The sequence below is a fragment of the Gymnodraco acuticeps genome, unplaced genomic scaffold (assembly GCF_902827175.1).
Source record: "Gymnodraco acuticeps unplaced genomic scaffold, fGymAcu1.1, whole genome shotgun sequence".
Taxonomy (NCBI): Eukaryota; Metazoa; Chordata; class Actinopteri; order Perciformes; family Bathydraconidae; genus Gymnodraco; species Gymnodraco acuticeps.
The window spans coordinates 6,036,709-6,057,374 of NW_022990238.1; the positions used below are offsets into that span (position 1 = coordinate 6,036,709).

Below are 20,666 nucleotides of genomic sequence, written 5' to 3' on the forward strand. Positions count from 1 at the left end.
CTATGAAAAACATTCATATGTTTTGAAGTTTTGTTCTGTGTATATGTCTGTTTTTGTTTTTATTCATTTGCTTTAGGTACTCGTACTTGCTTAAAGGTGTTGTACTTGATGTTTCCCTGCTGGCCTCTTCAGACATCCTAAGTGTCTGGCAGGTCCCTCCACTGATGTCGACAGAGGCCCTTTGACTTCCCCTGGTTAGTCAGGAAGGTCGTTGATATACAAAGAACTTGAAGGGTCAGGAGATCAAGTACTGTGTTTAACTTTTTGGTAGTTACATCATTAAACATGTAATTGTCAGCTTTAGTTACTTTACAAACTACAGTTTAGACAATCTATACTCTTTGTTGCAAGTGTATGAAGAAGCATGCCCTTGGAGGTAAATGAGGGATTCCAGTTGACCCCTGTGAGAGGATGGAGGCTCTACAGTGAGATGAGAGATGATGGAGCTACAGTGAGATGAGAGATGATGGAGCTACAGTGTGAGGAGAAAGATGATGGAGCTACAGTGTGAGGAGAAGGGTGATGGCGGTACAGTGAGATGAGAGATGGCGGAGCTACAATGCGAGATGATGGAGCTATGAGATGATGGAGGTACAGTGAGAGTCCATCAGCCTCCAGTGTGAGCTCCCGGCTCGGCCTCGTGGTCGCTGGCCCTTTAAGAGCAGCGGGAGGGGGGGGTTGGGGGCGCGGAGCATCTTGGCTGCGGTGTTTTTGTCTCTGTCAGTGAGCGCTCCTGGGCCGAGGCGGCTGAAAGGGTTTCCAGAGGACAGGTAAGAACAGCTCATAAGTTACACTTCCTCTGTTTGAAACGTGCTTTGCCCTCTCTCTGACGGACTGTTATTTTAAAGCGTTCCGGAGGGGCGCCTTGTTGTGAGAGCGACTTCTTTGTAAAGCGTCGGTCCTGCCCAATCCCCCGGTACGCTCTCTGCGAAGTAACGGCTCCTTTATCCTCTAAACCAGTCATTACATTGATTTTACTTTATGCAGTCCGGATTAATTAGCTTCCATTATGTCACATGAGTGTTTCTCCGCCTTTTGATTAACGTTAAACTGAGTCTTGTTTTCGCTCCTGCTCCGGTGCGTGCCTTTTTGTTCAGAGCATCACCGGAGGCTCTGCACGGCGGCGAGGAGCGCTGTAAACGCGAAATACCCTGGTTCTAAAATAAAAAATTATTATTATTATATCGTAGAAATGAATATTAAAACCGTTCAAATGTAATGAGAGTTAGCAGTGGTCCTAATGAAATGGGTTTTATTATTATTATTATTATTATTATTGTATAGGATAATGTCTCTACAAAATCTGTGAATTTTAGTCGTGTTACATTTGCCATTTATAGTCTGCATTGTAAAGTCAAATTGAGGGGATCTCAACTTTGGTCCAAATTGCTTAGCAGGAGTTTCAGAGAGCTTACAGTTTGCAAAATCTTTCCATACAGTCTCTCCATTTCTGAGCGAGCAACACATTTGGGTGTTTGTGTCAGTCTGTCTGTCCTTCATTACGAGACTTTCCCAATTCCTCACACATGATCTGTTGCAGAAATCTAACAATTTTCTAATTTCGTTAAACCAAAAAAGAAAAGCTCAATGAAGACTTAAGACTCAGGGGAGAGGGTGGGTCCGTGCTTTCTGCAAGTTTTCATTACTTCCAGATGTTCGTCAGCTTTTCGTTGCCGCTTCTTGCCCTCAAAGTTGCTCATCTCGCCTCCTGGAGCCGGCCAGTTGTCACTGAGGGAAATGTGTGTATCCTCAGAAGTTGATGAGTTAATACAATTGAATCTCAGCTGAGCATGAGAAGAGTAAACACACCTCAAACTCTCTTTAACTGCTTTTGTGGTTTTCAGATAATGCCAAAGCTACTAGAGGCACTCTCCTGATGATGGCCCTCATTGAATCCCCTTAATAAACTCATAATGCCATGCAATCTGAATATTATATTGTCTAAAGTAAATATGCAGGATTGTTTGTCTTATAATGACTCATACACTATGTGATGGGATGTGTGGTACATTGCTCTGGTTCATCAGTAAACACATCAGATGTTGTTGTGATGATGAAGAAGAAGGACACATAGAAGTTGGCAGGATGTGGGGTTGCAGTCATCAGCCTGTTACTCTGCATCATACACACAATACACCACTGTCCCGCTGCTGTTGTGTAATGGGCTGCTGGCCGTATGAAATCACCTACCAGCGAATAGAGAAAGATTGTAGCAGCTGCATGGCACTCATACAGCTCTGAGCTGTCATGCATGCCATTAAACCAGCTTTGTCTGTCTCCAATACTGAGTCTAATGTGTTGTTAACCGCGCGGATTAGTTTTAACCAGGTGCACCTAATAAACAGGCAAGTGACTATCTCCCTATTGTTTTGAGATCTTGCGTCTGTTGTACAATAACAGTGAAAACTGACTCTTCCTCGTGTCTGGGGACCCCCATTAATGCCATCAGAGACCCCAGAATGCAGTCAGTGAATCTCTGGTCAGGTTTTTGGGCAGCTTGAGTTTCCTTCAGGATTCTTTTTTTACCAAGATGGAATGTGATTGTCTTATTACAGCTTCTAGACCCAGGGGTGCTGTTGAGGAATGCAGAGTTATAAACCCCATTGGCACACTGGGCCACACGCCGGGCATTTAAAATGGTTTAGTGAGTCTAATGAAATTACACTCTCAACCTGCATGACAGTGCCTGTCATTGTGATCTTCCACTGATAGGCATCCCAGACAGATTTACTGCTTGATGAATGAACTCTTCTGTTAAAACACTGCACACTATTAGTGATCATTTACTTCACTGGAAAAGTGAAAGTTAGCCATTTTAAATATCTGCGCCTTTTCAAATGTGTTGGTGATGATTCTCCTTCTCTAAAACAACACATTTTACGATGATTAAACCCAATGTTCTTAGGTGTATTAGAGTTGAATTAGACTAAAGTAGGGATAAACATTATTTTGCAAAAGTACCATCAGTCTGATTTGATCAATAAAGAGGGTTAACACTCCCACTTAACTTTATTACTTGGGGCAGCCATTACTGAACATAGGGTCTAGAGTTGCTTTTGAGGTACTTTACAAGGGACTGTGATTATCTTCCCAAATAATCTCCCATGATCTCCTCGAATACATTAATCGCTCAGAAAACAAGATGGTAATTTCTGTCCACTAAAACATACAAACGTGTTGGAAAAGTCACTGTTATGGATGTTTTTTCTGGCCTCTTTTATTATCTTTATGTCTGCAGTCTTTTAATCAACAACTCTCATTGAACCAGGAAGTAATTGATGAATACCCTGAGAGCGAAACACTTATCAACGTCACCGCTGCAGTAAGGTTACTTCCTGTGCTCAGTACCACAACAAACGCTGACCTGAGCTTTCACCCCAGCACTGCTCCGACCGGCTCCCCACCACCCGTCTCACTGCCATCTGGACTTCGTCTCCCCCCCTCCAGACCCCACAGTTCCCTGAGAACAGTGCAGCGCTCAGGCCTCTCTGCTCGGCATCATTTTTAATCCCCCACCTCCGCAACGGCCCAGGAATTTTCTCCCAAATGCCCTTTTTTTCTAGTGTCTTTTTTTCCGGAGCCGCTCCTTGCCGTTCAGCCCCACCCATGCTCAGTTTCCTGTTGGAGGTCAGCACAATGACCAATAGCAGACTGGCGGGTGTTTACTCTGCTCCTGTTCCAGGAGTAATGGGAGCCAGCCGGCCCCTCCTCTTGGCCGTACACGAGCCAGACTGCTGGGTCTGTGGCGTCTGCTCCTCCATACCACCAGTCTTAATGTAAAAAACAGGGCTTTTTGCTAAAGGGGCAGAGAATCCTGCAGGGGACGTCCCACTGGGCAACGATTTCACCGTCCTGGGTTTAAAACCTATATTAGTCAAAAACCACATGTCCTGCAGCAGCACTGGAACACTGTGTATTGCCATGTTGATATGAGATCATCTGGCCTCTGTACGCATGCTGAAGGCTCCGTCTGTCTGTCAAGTGATGACGTACACCGTTCAGCCGCATTATGCCTGGTGACAAAAGGCTGTTGTTGCTTCTACATTTAGCATTCTTTAACAGTTCAGGGGAGTGATTTGTTGTACATTTTGCCGATTTATTATTCACGCTGGACCATTTGGCTGAATGAAGCCATCTGTGCTGCAGAGTGAGGAGGACAAAGAAGTCTTGGTAGATAGATCAACAACCGTGTCTCCTGTTGTGATCTTTATGAAACATTTGAAACTTGTCTCCAAGTCTATATTAAGTTCTTTGCGGCCTGTTACTCCGTGGAGAAAACCTCAGAACAACAATGCGCTTTATTTAAGTGTAGCTTCTCATATATTCTCTATTGTCGGCCTATTTTTAGGGGAGGAATGCACAAATGATGGTAATCTTCTAGGCGGAGCCATTTTAGATTATGAGGGAAGGTCCTTTGAAACTGTATATACTCTTGGTGAGGAGTTCTTGCAGCCTCTGTGATCTTTCTGATGTTGTTCCCACGTTTACAGCAGCAACTACATTCTGGTGTCAGCAGCAGTGATTCATACTGGTGGAGTCCAAATGAGAGCAGTCATGGTCTCCTCATTCGAGAACTTTCCATCTAAAACTTTCAGCAGCGGCTCTTTTTTTCTCTTCCCCCCTCCTCGTGCAGTATTGCCTTTCTTTCCTCTCTCTCTCTCTTACCCCTTCTCCTTTTTCCTTTTCCCGCTTACGCTCTCCCCTTGTTACTCTTTCTCCTGCACTGGGAGGAAGTGACTAGGTTGTTTCTGGATCCTCTGGGAATAGAAAGATGGAGCTCCCTTTTCCTGTAACCTTTCCTTCATCAGATTTCAGCCTATTGCTCCATATTGTCTCTGTTTAGCCACATCAATTAGCTTGGTATGACAAGAGTGCATAATGACAAAGCAGTGATCATCCGAGAGCCTTTCCAGATCAACTGACATTGGAAAGAGCTCTCTTAAAAATGTTGCTACCTATCAGTGGGATAAAAACTTCAGATTCATCATCAAGGATACAGACATAGTAAAGCATCTTGGCTCTCATATAATCGGTGCCCTTACCTGAATAAATCAACTGAAAAGCTACAGCTGTGTTTGTTGATCCGTGGGAGTCTTGGGCCTCGGACAGTGTTTGGAGGTCTGTGTGTTTTCATCTGTGCTGTGTGGGAGTCGACGGGAGTTCAAGTTGTCTGCTGTAACATTTGGTATTTGTCCAGCACATAGTTCACTGTCTTTAATCCTATCCTTTGGTAGATGCTTTTGGCATTGGTATAAGTGTCTTTATGTAGGGACACACATCTGGCAGCACAGATAGCCGATCACCGATCTTTTTCTAGATCTAGATATCAATCGTCAGAGTATTTCCGGCTTCTGTCAGTGTGTGGGTCTATAACAGCACTTCATCAACTGTTTGTTTGTTTTGAGGCAAATTTACTCACCACACTCATACACACACCCTTTCTCTCTGACTCTCTCTGAGATGCCCCTCCTTGCTTTCTATTAGAACCAGCTGTGGGACTATAGGCTGGATGAATGGCTCTTTGTGATTTGGCTGTCGCTCCAGTCTAAAAGGTCTATTTCTCCCCCTACTCCTCCACCTTCTGTGGTATTGGCATGACAACAATATAAAACAATGGACTGAACAACAGCGAGTCTTGTTATGATTTTATGCAAAGGTCATCCATCTAGGCTGCAGGACCCCCCGACAAAATGTCGACCACACTTGCACAGAAGGCTCTGAGCAGCCGGAGCAGAATCTATGAGAATCAGCAGACAGTTACGCAGCCTATCTGGTGGACACACACACAGAAGTTAAAGTGCACGCTTCAAGTCTGTTTTGTCCATGAAGGAACACATTATAAGGCTCATGAAGTCAGTCTGGCTTTAAGGTGTGCAGATGACAAATATTCCCACATAAACTGGAGGGCGTGTGTGCCCTGGATCTCAGGGTGTGAGTCAAAGAGGCAGCAAAACAGAAAACATTGCCCAATCACATGGCAGGGAGGCTCCCAGTCTTGGATTGATTAGAGAGCCCCGAATCGGAGAGAGGAATGGGGTGGGGGAGTGTGTTTCTGGAGAGCTGGGAGAGGAGGAGAGCAGCTATGCCAAGATCCGGCCGGCTTCATCCAGGCTGCACGACAAGGAGGTCAGAGAGTGATTGGCATTTGACGGGGGTGTATTGTTCACATCCTGCGTGTCACTCAAAACCACTGGAATGTTTTGGAGTGATTTTCTGGCTACGCAACCGGTGTTTAACGCCTTTCGGAGGCCACTCTTTTGTAACCTGTCTGGTGTTATCTATGTGTCAACAGAGCTACAGACATTCAATGGGATGTTACCCTCCTCTGATGACTTCTTGTCTAGATATGTCCTTTTATTTTCATTTGACCTGGGATATAGACGGCTACAATCAAAATCAAGGAATTCCAAAGCTCAACTTTCCTTTTATTCTTTTTCCCTACAGGTGCTGACTGTAAGAGTGCAAGAAAAGGAAGGGAGAGCAAGGATCCTGGGGAGGAGAGATCCCGTCCTTGCAGCGCACGCAGCTGGTATGAAGCGGAAAATAAATCCCTCTTTTCCTAATTCACAAACCATTCCCAAGCTTGAGCAGAATAATAATCACTGAAGGCTGAGAGAGTCACTAAAGCAGTGGAAAAATCCATAAAGTTCTCTGGGTAGTGGGAAGAGTGGTATTTCTGACATAGCAAAACTGGGGTGTAATCCGTTGTAATGGCAATAATGATAAGGTGACTCATTGAATGGAAGCAATGAGTTTGAAAAAGCTGACCTCGAAATGATGCCTGGCATCTTAGATTACTTTTCAGGGTGGTCTCAATCCTCTGATACACAAAAGGCACAAGCATCTATATACACGCTGTAAATCAAATCCAGTTGTAATCCCCCAGTTATGAAGTGCATGCAGAGTGTGGTTGTAAAGTTAAAAACCTGAAGCTACATTTACAAAAACAAACATTTTGAGATTGTTGCTGTGAGATGTTAAACATGTGACAGTATGCAGTTATTCTCGTGACAGAGCATACCACAGATGTGTAATTTGTGATGGGTGACCTGCATCCTACCCCCCGAGGGTCTTCCTAATCTTAATAGCAGGGAACGGAGGGAGTAGACCAGGCGATGCTAACTTCCGTTAGTATGGTATGCAGCTGTATGGGGAGGTGGGGGGTGGTGTAATGGGGGCAAGGCATTTGTCCTGGATGAAGCTGGTCAGAGAGGGAGAGTTGTCTGAAGAATGGTAGTGTGGCGCTGGGGAAGGGCGCACACTGCTTTCTGCTCAGCTGTCATCTCAAAGGAACTGTTTGAGAGGGAGAGAGAGGGAGGAAGGTCAACCGCTCCTCCCCACCCGCACACACATTAGGGCTGCTCAATTAATCGTATTTTAATCACAATTACGATTATGGCTTGCAACGATTACGAAAACAACGTAATCGAAATAAAACGGTTATGTTTTTATTTATTTGTATTGGTTTTTCAGTTGAATTATGTAAGTTCAGAGTAATCAACTGTTAAAAACATACTGTTAAAAAAAAAATTCTCCAATAAATTGATGTTTTCAAAGTAAATGGATAATCGTTTTTAATAATCGTGATATCAATTATTGACCCAAATAATGGAGATTATGATTTTTGCCATAATCGAGCAGCCCTAACACACACACATACACACATAGTAACACATCTGAAACACCCAATGAGCCACTGTTGGAGAAGCAGATGTGGGCGACTTGAGTGGGTGATGTGGGATGAATGAGTCCCGGAGAAGTTCTAAGTAAAGAGAGATTTTGAAGCAGAGAAGAATGTGAGTTCCCTTTGACGTAGATGTGATTTGAAACAGCAGAGAACTAAGTTCAAAGGGGGATGCAGTGGACAGTGTCAGCCGTCTCGCCCGCAGGGCTGGGATGTTTGGTTGCTAAACTGCAGATTCTAATTATATCTCATCAACTGTCCTCTGTCAGCGCCGTCCTCCACCTTCCTGTACACTCTCAGTTTCTCACACACACACACATCGACAGGCCCGCTGACTCCCAACCACTCCCCAATCTCTCAGTCCTGTTCTCACTTTCTCACACACGTAGGCATACCCAGACCGCCCTGTACATCATGCAGTACATAATCAATCTAACACTATCATTCCCGTACTGGAGATAAACTCATACTGCCTCGCCTCAGATGCCATTCATTATTTTTTTTCACATAATTCCTCTACGAAGCTAATGTATGGAATCATTAAGATGTACATTCAGGATGCCTTGTTGGCTTTGTGTCAGTTTTTTCTTATCACAACGGAGTGAGGAGTACTTTTTCATCTGTCAATGCTAAAAAGGGGTCTGTGTGTGCATGCATGCAGTGTTTGCATGCCTCATAATGTGTGGCAATCTTGGTATGAGGGGCTGATGAAGGGGCACAGATAAGGGGATAGCACCAGGACATTAAACTGACTACAGGACTTCAAAAATACCAAGTCAATTTAGTCACTGTTTCCAAGTGGCCTACTTTTCACAAACCAGCAAGCACTGACTAGGGTCACAAGATAGAGAGAGCGCGCGACTTAGAGGAGAGAGACTCAGTTCTTGCTGAGGAATCATAAACCATGCTTGAAGTGAAATGAACTGAGTATGCCTTTAAACAAAACAAAGTGGAAGTTTGCAGTCCAAACCTCTGATCTCAGCTCAGTCTAAAGTAATATAACGATGTCAAACCGGCAAAAAGCTGTGGATGGCTTAAACATTAGGCGATATCCTCAGTTCCCACAAAGTGGTGACCTAGAAAGTTAATCTTTTCCAAGCAGACACAAACTCAGAGTCAAAGCGTTGTAGGCTCTCTGTTTGTTCTCTGTGGGAGGACAAAGCACTATCTTTTGATGATAGAGTCAAAATGCATTACTTCTGGTGTGGAAAATGTTTTGAAGCAATTCACTATGCTTTGTGTGAAAGCACTGAGCGAGGCAAGGAGACAGCGACCAGCTAAAACCTCCTGACCGTCAGCTGATGTAAGAGAGGGGGAAAGCACCAGAAAGGAAAAGAAGAAGAATAAGAGAAGAAGCAGGAGGAGATATAAGTGGAGAAAGTGAGGGAGAGAAAGAAGAGAGTGTCTGGAAACCCTAAATTGAGAGGCGAAGTTAGCGTGCGCAGATGATTCCTAATAAGGTTGTAACTGGCAGCCTCAAACCTCTGTCCTGACGCTAGCTGCCAGGAAACTTTCGTCTGTAAGTCCTCTTCTCTGAGCGCTAAGAACAGAAACAAACACACAATCCACTGTGACCCACTATGCTCCCAAAAATGAACAGATCAAATTAGACAGGGAAGCAGGAGGGTGAGTGGTTGTAGGACACGTAAATCTACTTCTGACCATCATACAGAAAAAAAACAATGTGTTCTAGAAGAGCAACCTTTTATTGTAAGATTTTTTTAAACCATGTGTAGATAGAGTACATACTGTACATTTACATGGTTTCAGGGTCTAGTATTGTGCATGATGGCTCACTCTCACTGGGACACTTTGTTAGAACAGAGCATTTGTCAGTTACACCTGTACGCTTACATTGTGGTTGTGCAGTGTTTTGAGTGAAACGACCTGAGTGGCAGCCATGCTAAGGTGTTGTCCTATTTTCTAAATGCTAAGGAGCGGTGATTCAATTCTTTCTTCAATTTATTTTTGATTAATTTAGTTATCTCTGGCATAAGGCACGCTGGACCATGGGACAATCGTTGTACTATATTGCATTGAGTTTGTCATTGTGCTCATTTTCTGTTTCATACATTTCATTTTGCTTCCAAAAAGCCTAGTGTACTTGCAGTCAAATTCTAATACAAGTGCTAATTTATTCTCCTTCATATCATTCCTTATTCTTGCTTTACAAACTTTACATTTTCGTATTTTTAGTAATAATTTACAAGGTTTCTGTCTCTCCACAGGCGAGTGTTGGTGGATGTTTGAATAACAGCCACAGGCTCACGATGGCTCAGGTGCTGCATATGGAGCCCGGCTTCCCAGGTGCACATTCTATTTGTTATCATTAATATCACATGATAATGAAGTTACGATATAAGTTTATCTTTGTTAAGATTTAGACTATTAAACACCTTCTAAGTAATGTAATAGTTGTACCATCCAGACACTTATAAGGTCAGGTTATAGTCACTGTGCCACTTCCACCTGTACCTAATTTGCTGATTGTTTCAGAGTACATGTACAAACACACAGAAGCCCTAAAGTGAATGCTATTTTCTAAAGTCTGAGCCCAAGATTAGACGCAGATATCCGTTTGTTTAAAGTTGATTTCCTTCCCCCTCAGGGAAGCTCAACCCGCCCGCAACTCCTTCCCTGCACGGCAAAGAGCAGGAGGCCTACTCAGTGGAGACCCCCTATGGCTACCGTCTGGACCTAGACTTCCTCAAATATGTTAACGACATAGAGAAGGGAAACACTATCAAGAAGGTACCCGTCCACCGCCGACCACGCTATGGCTCCCTGCCCCGTGGCTATGGCTACACCGGCTCCTGGTGGACCTCCACAGAGTCTCTGTGCTCCAACACCAGCATGGACAGCAGACACTCCTCCTTCTCCTACTGCCGCCCCGGGATACCACACATCCCAGAGGCCCAACTTCAGCACCGCCCGGGTGGAGAAGACCCTTATGGATGCACGCAGGAAGCTGGAGGAGGAGAAAGAGGGGCGGAGATTCTCCAACCTGGGAAGCATGCACAGCAGCGTAGCAGGCTCCAACACCTCCATCAGCAGTGCACACAGCTACAACAGAGCCCATGGTGGAGGGGGATCCTTCACCCCGATGAGTTCTGGCCTGTCCACCCCAGTGACCCCCACACCAGCGCACCTGCAGCACGTCAGGGAGCAGATGGCTGCGGCTCTCAGGAAGATCAAGGAGCTGGAGGAGCAGGTGAAGACCATCCCAGTGCTGCAGGTCAAAATCTCCGTGCTGCAGGAGGAGAAACGGCAGCTCAGCGTCCAGCTGAAGAGCCAGAAGTTCCTGGGTCACACTCTGAGTTTCAACCGAGGCCGCCCCAGAGGAGAGCTCTACATCGACATCCCTGAAGAAGATGTGAGCGCGGGGGCTAAGAGCAGCAACCAGCCAGCAGGGCCACTGTCCCCCACCTCACCCGAGGGCTCCAAGCTTCAAGACTCAGGATGTGAGATTGAGGATACAGTGATTGTGAGTGGAGCTCGACCGAATGCAAAGCGGGAAGTGCGCACCATCGCAGTGGGACCAGAGGAGTTGAGGGGCAGCAGTGAGTTGGGAGTCGGGGTTCGGGAGGAGGATCTGGGGCTGCTACCAGAGACCCAGGCTCTTAGGAATAAAGTGGGTCAGCTGGAGGGCCAGCTAAAGAGGACGGTGCAGGAACTGCAGGAGGCGCGGCAGCAGGCCGCAGCAGTCCAGAGGGGCCCTCAGGCAGAGCACCCAGTTATGGCTACCAGCGTGGGCTGGCAGGAGCCTCAGGGCTGCAGCCTGCACACCCTGGTCAGCTTCACCCAGCCCCCCCAACAGAGGGAACAGAGGACTGTGGGAATCCAGGTGTACACACTGGAGCAGCCCACTGTGGTGGAGGTGGGCACGCTGATGCGAGCGGAGATCTGCAGCTCCCCCTCCCCTCAAGCAGCTGCTGGAGCCGTGGAGGGCCAACACAGAGGACAAGCTGAAGGTCTCTAAAACTTAAGATCATAAGCACAATGTATCTAGGAATGTCCAATGTGGGTTTCTCCAGCTGATGACCAATGATTTGCTGCATCTCACGGCTGATACTTAGAAGAAAACCACTAATAATAAAACATTTTAAAAATAAGTTCGTATTCTGTAGGTTATGCACACCCGACGGTAGCTTTTTGAGTAGTCAATAGAATACTTTTTTTTAATTAACAGCTATAATTGTATTGTTGAAGAAATAATAGAATATACACATTTTGCATTTCCAGCTAATAATTAATTGGCACTGCGTTATATTGTGCATCCCTAGATTAAACACATTGCCATTGGATTGCATTACATTGTACTACTGTAACCAATAAGCAGACAAGGGTGTAAGAACTTGTGTTGACCCGAAAATTGTTTGATAAACTATTTACATTTATTTTGTTGTATTCCTCCATAAAGTGTTGTATTAGTTATGCTGTTCTTCGCTTTCTCTCACAGAGGCTCCAGTTGAGTTGCCGATTGCCGTCAGCTCCAAGCAGGTGCGCGATGTCCTGAAGAGCGAGCTCTCCACCTCGGTACCGGTAGCGAGTCCTGCCATCGCTGTCAGCACGGCCGGGGATCAGATTGGTTTGATGCATTCAAAAGAAGAAGAGACACACCAGCATACATCCAAAGAGGCTGCCGAGTCCCACGAGGACCCTCAGACAGGTAACTGGGCTGAACTCTCGACCATCATTCCTACTTTGTTCTTCCCTCGTCATGCCCCCACGGTTTGTATGATCACTGGGTTTTTCTTTCAGCCTCATCTCCCCAGTCTTCTCTGAGGTCTATTATGAAGCGCAAAGCAGAAGGTGAACCGGGATCTCCCACCACGAAGAAGAACCTGCAGTTCATTGGAGTCAATGGAGGGTACGTGTGTTTGCAGACCATAAAACTGACCTTTTCATGCATGGCACAAAAGTATTTGTATTCATATAAAACAGATTATAAGCTCTAATAAGTATGATGGTTAACAAATTATTTGGTTTGCGTAAGTATGTTTATATCTTGACCCATTAATGTACTGTATTCCTATGTATATTGTTGTTGGCTCTAACTCCTATGCTGCTGTCTTTGCCAAGATCAACCCGTGTAAATAAGTTAATTGACCTCAACATAAATGTCTTGCAGCTACGAGTCCACGTCCTCAGACGATAGCAGCAGCGAGAGCTCAGATGAGGCGAGTGACTCCAGCGAATATCATGAAGCACGAGAAAAACTCACAGAGTCAGCGGCCCAGCACCAGCTAATAACCAACAGCCAGGCTTCCCCGCCTTCAGAAAGCAACAGAGTACCTCATCAGACTGCTGTCGTACTGCCAGCCATCATTCCAGACTCACAGCAGAGTCTCAAAGATTCAGCAACAGCCGACATAAAGCTGCCGGTCAAACCCCCGCGGTCACCAGCGATAAACACTACTCTAATTCCTCCAAGTCCACAGAATGATGCTGCCTCTAAAGACACTGTCAACCAATCATCAGACACACTCACAGTCACGCAGGAGTTCTCCTCCACATCATCAAGCACTGAAACCACTCCCGAACAAAGCTCCTCAGTTACCTCTTCTTCATCGCTGTGTGTCACTAAAACCACTGAGATCACCCAACAGCAATACACCGTCCAATCAGAGACAACCGTCCTCTCCAGCCAATCGGAGCCAACGCCAGCAGCGGAAAGCCACGTAAAAGACACTGCCACAGTACCTGCCAAGCAAGTCAGGTAAATATACACATAAACAGACATACTGATAAGTGGTGATGGTACTATCTAGGCTGTGTTCGATCTTTCAATGGCTGATGTTGTCCGTCTCTGTCTCAGATTGGATCTGAGTGACAGCCTGATGTCAGCTCTTCATGCCCTGCAGAAAGCCCTGGGGGAGCCCAATGCCTTCAGCCAACAAGGAGCAGTAGGTGTCCATTTAATCCACTAAATCAGTGTTTTAATTCCCTGGATAACACACTCAGTATCGATACTGCTTTCCAGGAGTTCCTTCTAAAAGCTATCACACTGGCAACAACATGCAGAAACACAATCAAGCAGTCCTTAAAAATGTATTTAATTAAATCCACAGTCAGACAATTTGTAGAAAATGTGTTTTACTATTGATTTGGTAAACTAGAGGTTATGTGTACTTTTAATTTACATTACGTGTCATTTGTTAGACGCTTTTATCCAAAGCGACTAACACACATTCAGTACTGTGGACAATCCCCACAGGAGCAATTTGGGGAGAAGTGTGTTGCCCAGAGACACAACGACATGCTGACTGCAGTGGGACTCAAACTTGCTATCCCCTGATTCGAAGTCCAGCACACTATCCACTGAGCCACAGCCTCCCTCCCTAGATCTCTAAATGTTTGATATAGTCAAGAAATAAGTTGTAGTTCTTGTAGTACAAAAAAACATGAGAAAATAAAAGTGTTTGCTTTCTCTAGACCCAGTTATTTTTGTATTTCTTTAACAAACCTGTTTTTTATTTTTGATATGCTGATTATGGCAAACCTGCATGCCTGTGCTCTTGCATTTCCCCAGCAGTCTTTCAAGTGTGTTTGTGTCTCTAATTGTCCTCATTGTGTCTGTCTCAGAGGGCGGCCTACACCAGCGTGCTGCAGGAGTGGCTGCGCGTGTCCTGTCACAAAGCGGCGGACACAGCTGTTGTCAAAGCCTATATGAACACCTTCGCCTCAGTCTCCCCTCAGCTGCTGGAGTTTGTAATCAACATGGCAGATGGTAACGGGAATACAGCGCTTCACTACACCGTCTCCCACTCCAACTTCCCCGTGGTGAAGCTGCTGCTGGAAACTGGTGTGTGTCTCTGTCTGTATATCTGTATGTGCGTGAGAGAAAAGTCAGACAAGCTTACATAAGGGTGTGTATGTGGGTGGTATGGTCTCTAAAGTTAAGGATATTAACTCAGTCTCCAACATGTTCCGTCTCCCTGTCATTGTGTGTGCTGCTGTGTCACCTGTCTCACTGATTGGCCTCTATACCTGACAGGACTGTGTAATGCTGACAAGCAGAACAAGGCGGGCTACACAGCCATCATGCTGACAGCCCTGGCTGCCTTCCACTCTGACAATGACCTTCAAACCGTCCTGCAGCTGCTGCGCACGGGGGACGTCAACGCCAAGGCCAGCCAGGTGCGCCCTCTACTGCTCATAATGTCTCACTGCACGTCCGCACAACTAAATCCATTGAAAGAGCATTTATATGTTTGCTTTTGAGTTCTCTTGACACGTCCTGCAGCATGCAAACAAATGCAACCTGACAACAATTTAGCTCTGAAATAAGATGCACTGTGAAAATGAGTCTCATGATGTGTGTTTGCAGGCCGGTCAGACGGCGCTGATGCTGGCAGTCAGCCACGGTCGCGGGGACATGGTGAGGGCGCTGCTGTCCTGCGGCGCTCAGGTCAACATCCGTGATGACGACGGCTCCACAGCGCTCATGTGTGCCTGCGAACACGGTCACGTTGACATTGTGCGCCAGCTACTGTCTATTCAAGGCTGTGATGCCACTCTCACTGACAATGTAAGCATATTTTCTTTCCGTCTTTACTTTCTCCTATTTCCTTTTTTTATTATTGCAATCCAGTCCAAAAACTCCACATACGTTCTGTTTTTACAGGACGGCAGCACTGCTCTGTCCATCGCCCTGGAGGCCAGTCAGAATGACATTGCTGTGCTCCTGTATGCTCACCTCAACTTTGCAAAGCCCCCTTCCCCTGTGAGTACTTTGACACACTGCTAACACACACTTACTCTTGTCTCTATAAGGCACAGTGGAATGAGGGTAATAAGTAACTGAGATAGAGGAAGAAGAAACAGATTAAATGTTCAAAAAAAAACTCCTTGAAAAGACAAACCATCACAAATCGGATGTTGAGCTGTACAGTACATACCGTTCAAGCATAATCTGAATTCTTGAAATTTCACACACTGGCTGTAGTGTTTCCTGCAGCCTTACCACAGCTGTGTGTGTAACTGTACAGAACTATGAAATCTGAATCATGTTCTTGTTATTTAATCCTAAACTAGACTGCATGGGAAAACCATAGGGATGAGTTGTGAAGTTTTGTGTGACATCAAGTCTGTTGCATTACTTGGGTTGCATATAACAAAATGACGGAAACGTGTGCTGTCACGTTTTTTTCTCTAGTGAAATGTTAATGCTAAAAATGCAAGATATATAGTTTCAGTTTAATTTTGTTTTTCCTGAAGGATGTTGTTTTTAATTAGTGCATTTTTCACTCCCTTTTAGTTCTACTTTGCAATAATTACCCTGGAATATGGGATTATTTTTTCACCAATAATACCGTTTTTTTTTTTATTTTAGGTTTCACCAAGGTGTCCTCTCTTGGGTTCCTCTCCTCCTGCTGGTGAAGCAAAATAAACCCTGCTCCAGCCAGTCCACAGTAACTACTCATATTACAGCGTGATTTATTTTCCTCATCTGTGTTATTCAGAGAAACAATGAGTTTGTGTTTGTTTTCACCCTCCATAATTTAAATACTTTATAATGTGCAGATAATTACATGACAGCTTGCACCATTCTAATCTAAAAACGGAACATCTAGCACAGGGCTATTCAATTGGCGGCCCGCGGGCCAAATCCGGCCCCGGGGTGATATTTACTCTCCTTTTGAGAATAATGTTAAAAAGTAATCTACTTTTTCTAGATTTTTTAAAGATTGCTTTTTGGGCCAGAGTGCCTTTATTCCAGAGAGGGTGTTACATTGAGAGATAGAGAGGAAGACATTGCCTGAAAACTTTGGCGGGCTCGGGTTTCGAACCCACCTACTAGCTACTGTAGTGACAACTCCTGTCATTGATTGCATCTCTGCGTGAATGATTAGATCATTTCACCTAAATTAAATCAAATGAAATGATGTTGATGGTTAAATTAGCTTCACATGTAGGCCTACTGAGTTCTGAACTTGCCATTTAGATCTATAAAGGCCTTGGGGCTATGTTGTTTGATTTAATTAAACACAATATACGCACTCCACTATTTACTGTATCTGAAGCTCTTAATATGATTGCTCATATTTCAAGCCATCTTTTTCCCGGCCCCTTGCTTTGGATCATTTTCATCAACCGGCCCCCGTTCCAAACTAATTGAATAGCCCTGATCTAGCAGCTTCATGGACACTGTCAGCACTGTTTTTAGTCAAAGTCAAAGATGTTCACTAAATTGCATCATATATAATTATACACTTGTTGTTTTAATCCATATGAATCTCATATTAGTTGCTTTTATAGAGTGATGTGTTTTCATTGTTATGTGTACAATAGCTCTTACACAGTAGCATCATTATGTGTGTGACCATCGATCATTTGGAATGACAGAAGCCACTCCTCTCACGGATAAGTGTCCTTGCTTAAAGTAGCTCGTTGATGCTACAACAATCTATTACAGTGAACACCACTTCAACAGTTGACCAATATTTATACACAGGATTTATTCACTCCAGAGTATTTTTGATATTGATTTTTTTTTTTAAATGTTGACTTAATTCAGGATCTTCAAGGATCACCATTTTTTATTTCCACAGCAATTGTTTCCTTAAAACACCTTTTCAAACAATACATAAAACTACAGTTAATGTGTCGACCACCCAGATTAAACCCAAAGATGTCTCTCTCTGTGTTGCTGTGTGTTGTGGTGATAAAAATGAACACAGTGTGAAGGAAGGAAGAGGTAAATATTATTCTCTAAAGGCTACGGTACTTTGGTCTTTGTGTTTTAAAGTGATGGTATTTTGGATGTTAGTAACGAAGGGTTAGAGTGTATCTGTGTGATATTCTGTGCTCATAAGAGTAAACACAATTATATTGAGAAAGGACTGAAAGCACTGGTGTAGTCACCTCCGCTCTGCATGGTTAGATTTTTCAGGGAACCAGAAAGTGACTGATTGGGGTCTTTAAAGGAAGTGCCGTGTAAGATGTGAATATCAAAATAATATATGTTGATATAGAGTGGTAGTTATTATGCCTAAAATCAAATTACTTAAATTAGAGTACATAGGCTATTGATGTCAAATTTCTATTACTTTTTAAATACTTTTTTCACAATTTTCATATTCACTTTCAAGCAATTGAACTTTTATAAACTTCAATTTTTTTTATTTAAGTATCTTTTTTATACTTTTAGAATTTTTAAGCTCACACCTATTTTATGTAATCGCACAGCTCTTTAGTTTATGTTTTTATGAAGGTTTATGTAAAATGTTAGACTGTTACTCCACTTCTAATTTGTGCTTTTTGGAAAAACAATGAATTAATAAACGTGGACCACACTGTTTCTGTTGCATTTATTCCGTCTAACTTGTTTGCATGTAAGTTGCCATTAGTTATTTTAAACAAAGTAAAGAATGTTTGTGCTCAAGAGAGTACGTTTTATTAAAGTCACATAGGCTGGCCCTAGACTTTTGGGGGCCCTAAGCGAGCTTTGGCTTGGGGGCACCTCTCACTCTACCGCGTTCTCAATCCACACAACACGGAACCAACTTTTGTCTTATGATGTTAGCATAAGCACACATATTGTATACATAAGCATGTAAACACCGTGAACCTAACCTGCTCCCCCGCGAAGATTTTTGTTTAAATATTGAAGTTAAAAGCATCAATTTGGTGCACTTTGAGAGCAAAATTAAGAGATCTATGGATACATCTCTCAACACCCATATGAAACAGAACTGTAAACAGATTTTTCTTTATGGATATTTTACAAATCACTTAAACTGTATTCTTGTTTTGTCATATAGTATTTCATAACTGTTTTTCATTTATTCTCTCTGGCTGTCCATCTCATAATGTTCACATGAAAACTAGCTGTCAATAGGAATATCATTCAGAAGAATTATAATTTCATGCAAAAATCTGTCACAAAAAGAGGTTGCACATTTAAATTCAGGTGTTGTTATGGCAACGTCAGTGGCCAAACAGCCACATTTACTGCTGCTAATACGTTCAAACATGCTGTTGACACATAAAGCAGTGGCAACTATGCCACCATTTCAGCTGACTTTTTCTCAGAAATACTGTCACATAACATCCATATATTTCAGTGCTAGGTTGATGCTTAGCTAAGCTAACTATGAAACACTTTAACTGACTGTAAGGTAGCTTCTAGCTTCATGTCGAACAGTAAATCAACATTTCCCAGAGAGCTTTCTTTGAAATCACCAGGTAACGCTAAAAAACATTACATTTAGATTGTATGACAAAGTGTTTATTTAATATATCTGGCTAGCTATAGCTACTTGCTAACGGTTTAGCTTACCCCCGCGAAGTAAAGTCAACGTAGCTGTAATTTATGCTTTGCTTGCATGTTCGCATAACTTGGAGGTTTACTGACATGTACATAGCCTACCTTGTTTACCTGGCTCAAGTGGTGGCTCTGGGGTTGTTGTGTGAGCCACCACTTGAGAATTGTCGTATTTTTTAAGAATTTTTTTTCTTATGTCCATCTTCAAAAACTCTGAGTCCGACTGACAGTTTATTTTAAACATTGTCACAGCTCACAGAATAGGTACCTGTCATCCAATAAGACAGATGTTTATTTCCATTCAACTCTGGTTGGTCTTGCCTCTGTTGCTTTCACTGAACACGGGAAATTACAATCCTACCGTCCTCTCTCATGATGAGGTTCAGGTAAAGCACGGTTAATGTATTATTGACTCAATAATATAATACATTACTTTGAGAGTAGGCAATCTAGGCATATTAACACAATTAATTAAACGTACTTATCACGGCGACGGTGTACTAAGATTATTTTATTTTTTCATTTTTTCATTTCATTTTTTTCATTTTTTGAAAATGTGGCTGCGGGGCCCTAAGCGGATGCTTATGTCGCTTAATGGGTCGGGCTGGCTCTGGGTCACAGTTGTTTTTCTTGCATATCTTTGATTTATATTTTGTTTTCATACTCAAAGGGTCCCCTATCATGCAAAATGCACTTTTGTATGTCTTTTATACAAACATATGTGTCCCCGGTGTGTCAGGGAACTTACGTAGCGTCAGAAAATAAAACCCTCTCTCTTTTCCTCCGTACACAAATCTCTAAAAATGGGGGTACAACGGAGCTGATCCAGATTTGCGTCGGATATGACGTAATATCAGCAATGCAGACCCACAGCACTATCAGAAACGTGGCTATCAGAAACAATGCCCGACTGTTTTGGACGTAATATGGTCGGTGTTTACATTAGCATCGCTAACACTCAGAGCTAACCTGTACTGCACAGAGCATGTGTGTGAAGAATAACCGGCAAGAGAGAAAGCCTTTGAGCTCCATACTGTTTCAGAAATAATCCATGATATGGTGTTTCATCACGGCAGAATCTGCCGGTAGAATCTCCCGCATGAGCAGGCATAAACTCCGACCCCCTTTTTTTTTTATCAATTATTCTTCTTTTTTTTAAAGCTTTATAAAAAATCAGCACTTTTGAAACAGGAAGTGAAATAGAGGGATATGAGGCATGGCTAGAATGGGTGATCTGTTTGGTATTTTGAGCAAAACACTTTTTATATATGTACGTATATACAGGGTCGGCGTCATGGGGGGTCATTCGCGGGCCATGCCCCCCCAAATGAGTCACTGTGCCCCCCCAACGCAGGGTGGGCAAGCCTTGTCACTTTGCCGATTTTTTCTTTTTTTTATCATATAGGCTAAGTGAAAACGTTTCCACTAAAGGTTTTTTGTGTGAAATACATCAGAAATAAATAATACAAATATAAAACACAGCCTGAGGTGTGCTCACTGCTGCTCTCTGATTGGTGTGTTGCTTGACCAATGACCCCCGACCTTTGTTTTGTTATCATTACGTGGCTGAGTGTTTAGATGAAAGCCCAGTGGCGATCTGTTAATCTGTTATACTGATTATACAGTAAAGCCATCAAAAATAATATGATATACAGTACAGTACAAGTACATGGGTCTCTGTGTTTCATTCAAGCTCTGTGTGTGTGTGGCACG

The 20,666-nt window shown here is 43.5% G+C and overlaps 1 protein-coding gene across 1 annotated transcript; it reads left to right on the plus strand.

The window, feature by feature from the left end:
* Nucleotides 1-681: 681 nt before the first annotated feature.
* On the plus strand, nucleotides 682-17,987 carry kank2 (KN motif and ankyrin repeat domains 2). The gene is given in 14 exon segments (XM_034220357.1): nucleotides 682-770; nucleotides 6,445-6,529; nucleotides 9,913-9,991; nucleotides 10,293-10,569; nucleotides 10,571-11,655; nucleotides 12,144-12,353; nucleotides 12,446-12,554; nucleotides 12,816-13,403; nucleotides 13,503-13,590; nucleotides 14,270-14,489; nucleotides 14,682-14,824; nucleotides 15,015-15,215; nucleotides 15,312-15,410; nucleotides 16,020-17,987. Coding segments are annotated over 12 exon segments (3,114 nt in total). The 5' UTR covers nucleotides 682-770; nucleotides 6,445-6,529; nucleotides 9,913-9,954; the 3' UTR covers nucleotides 16,077-17,987.
* Nucleotides 17,988-20,666: the final 2,679 nt, after the last annotated feature.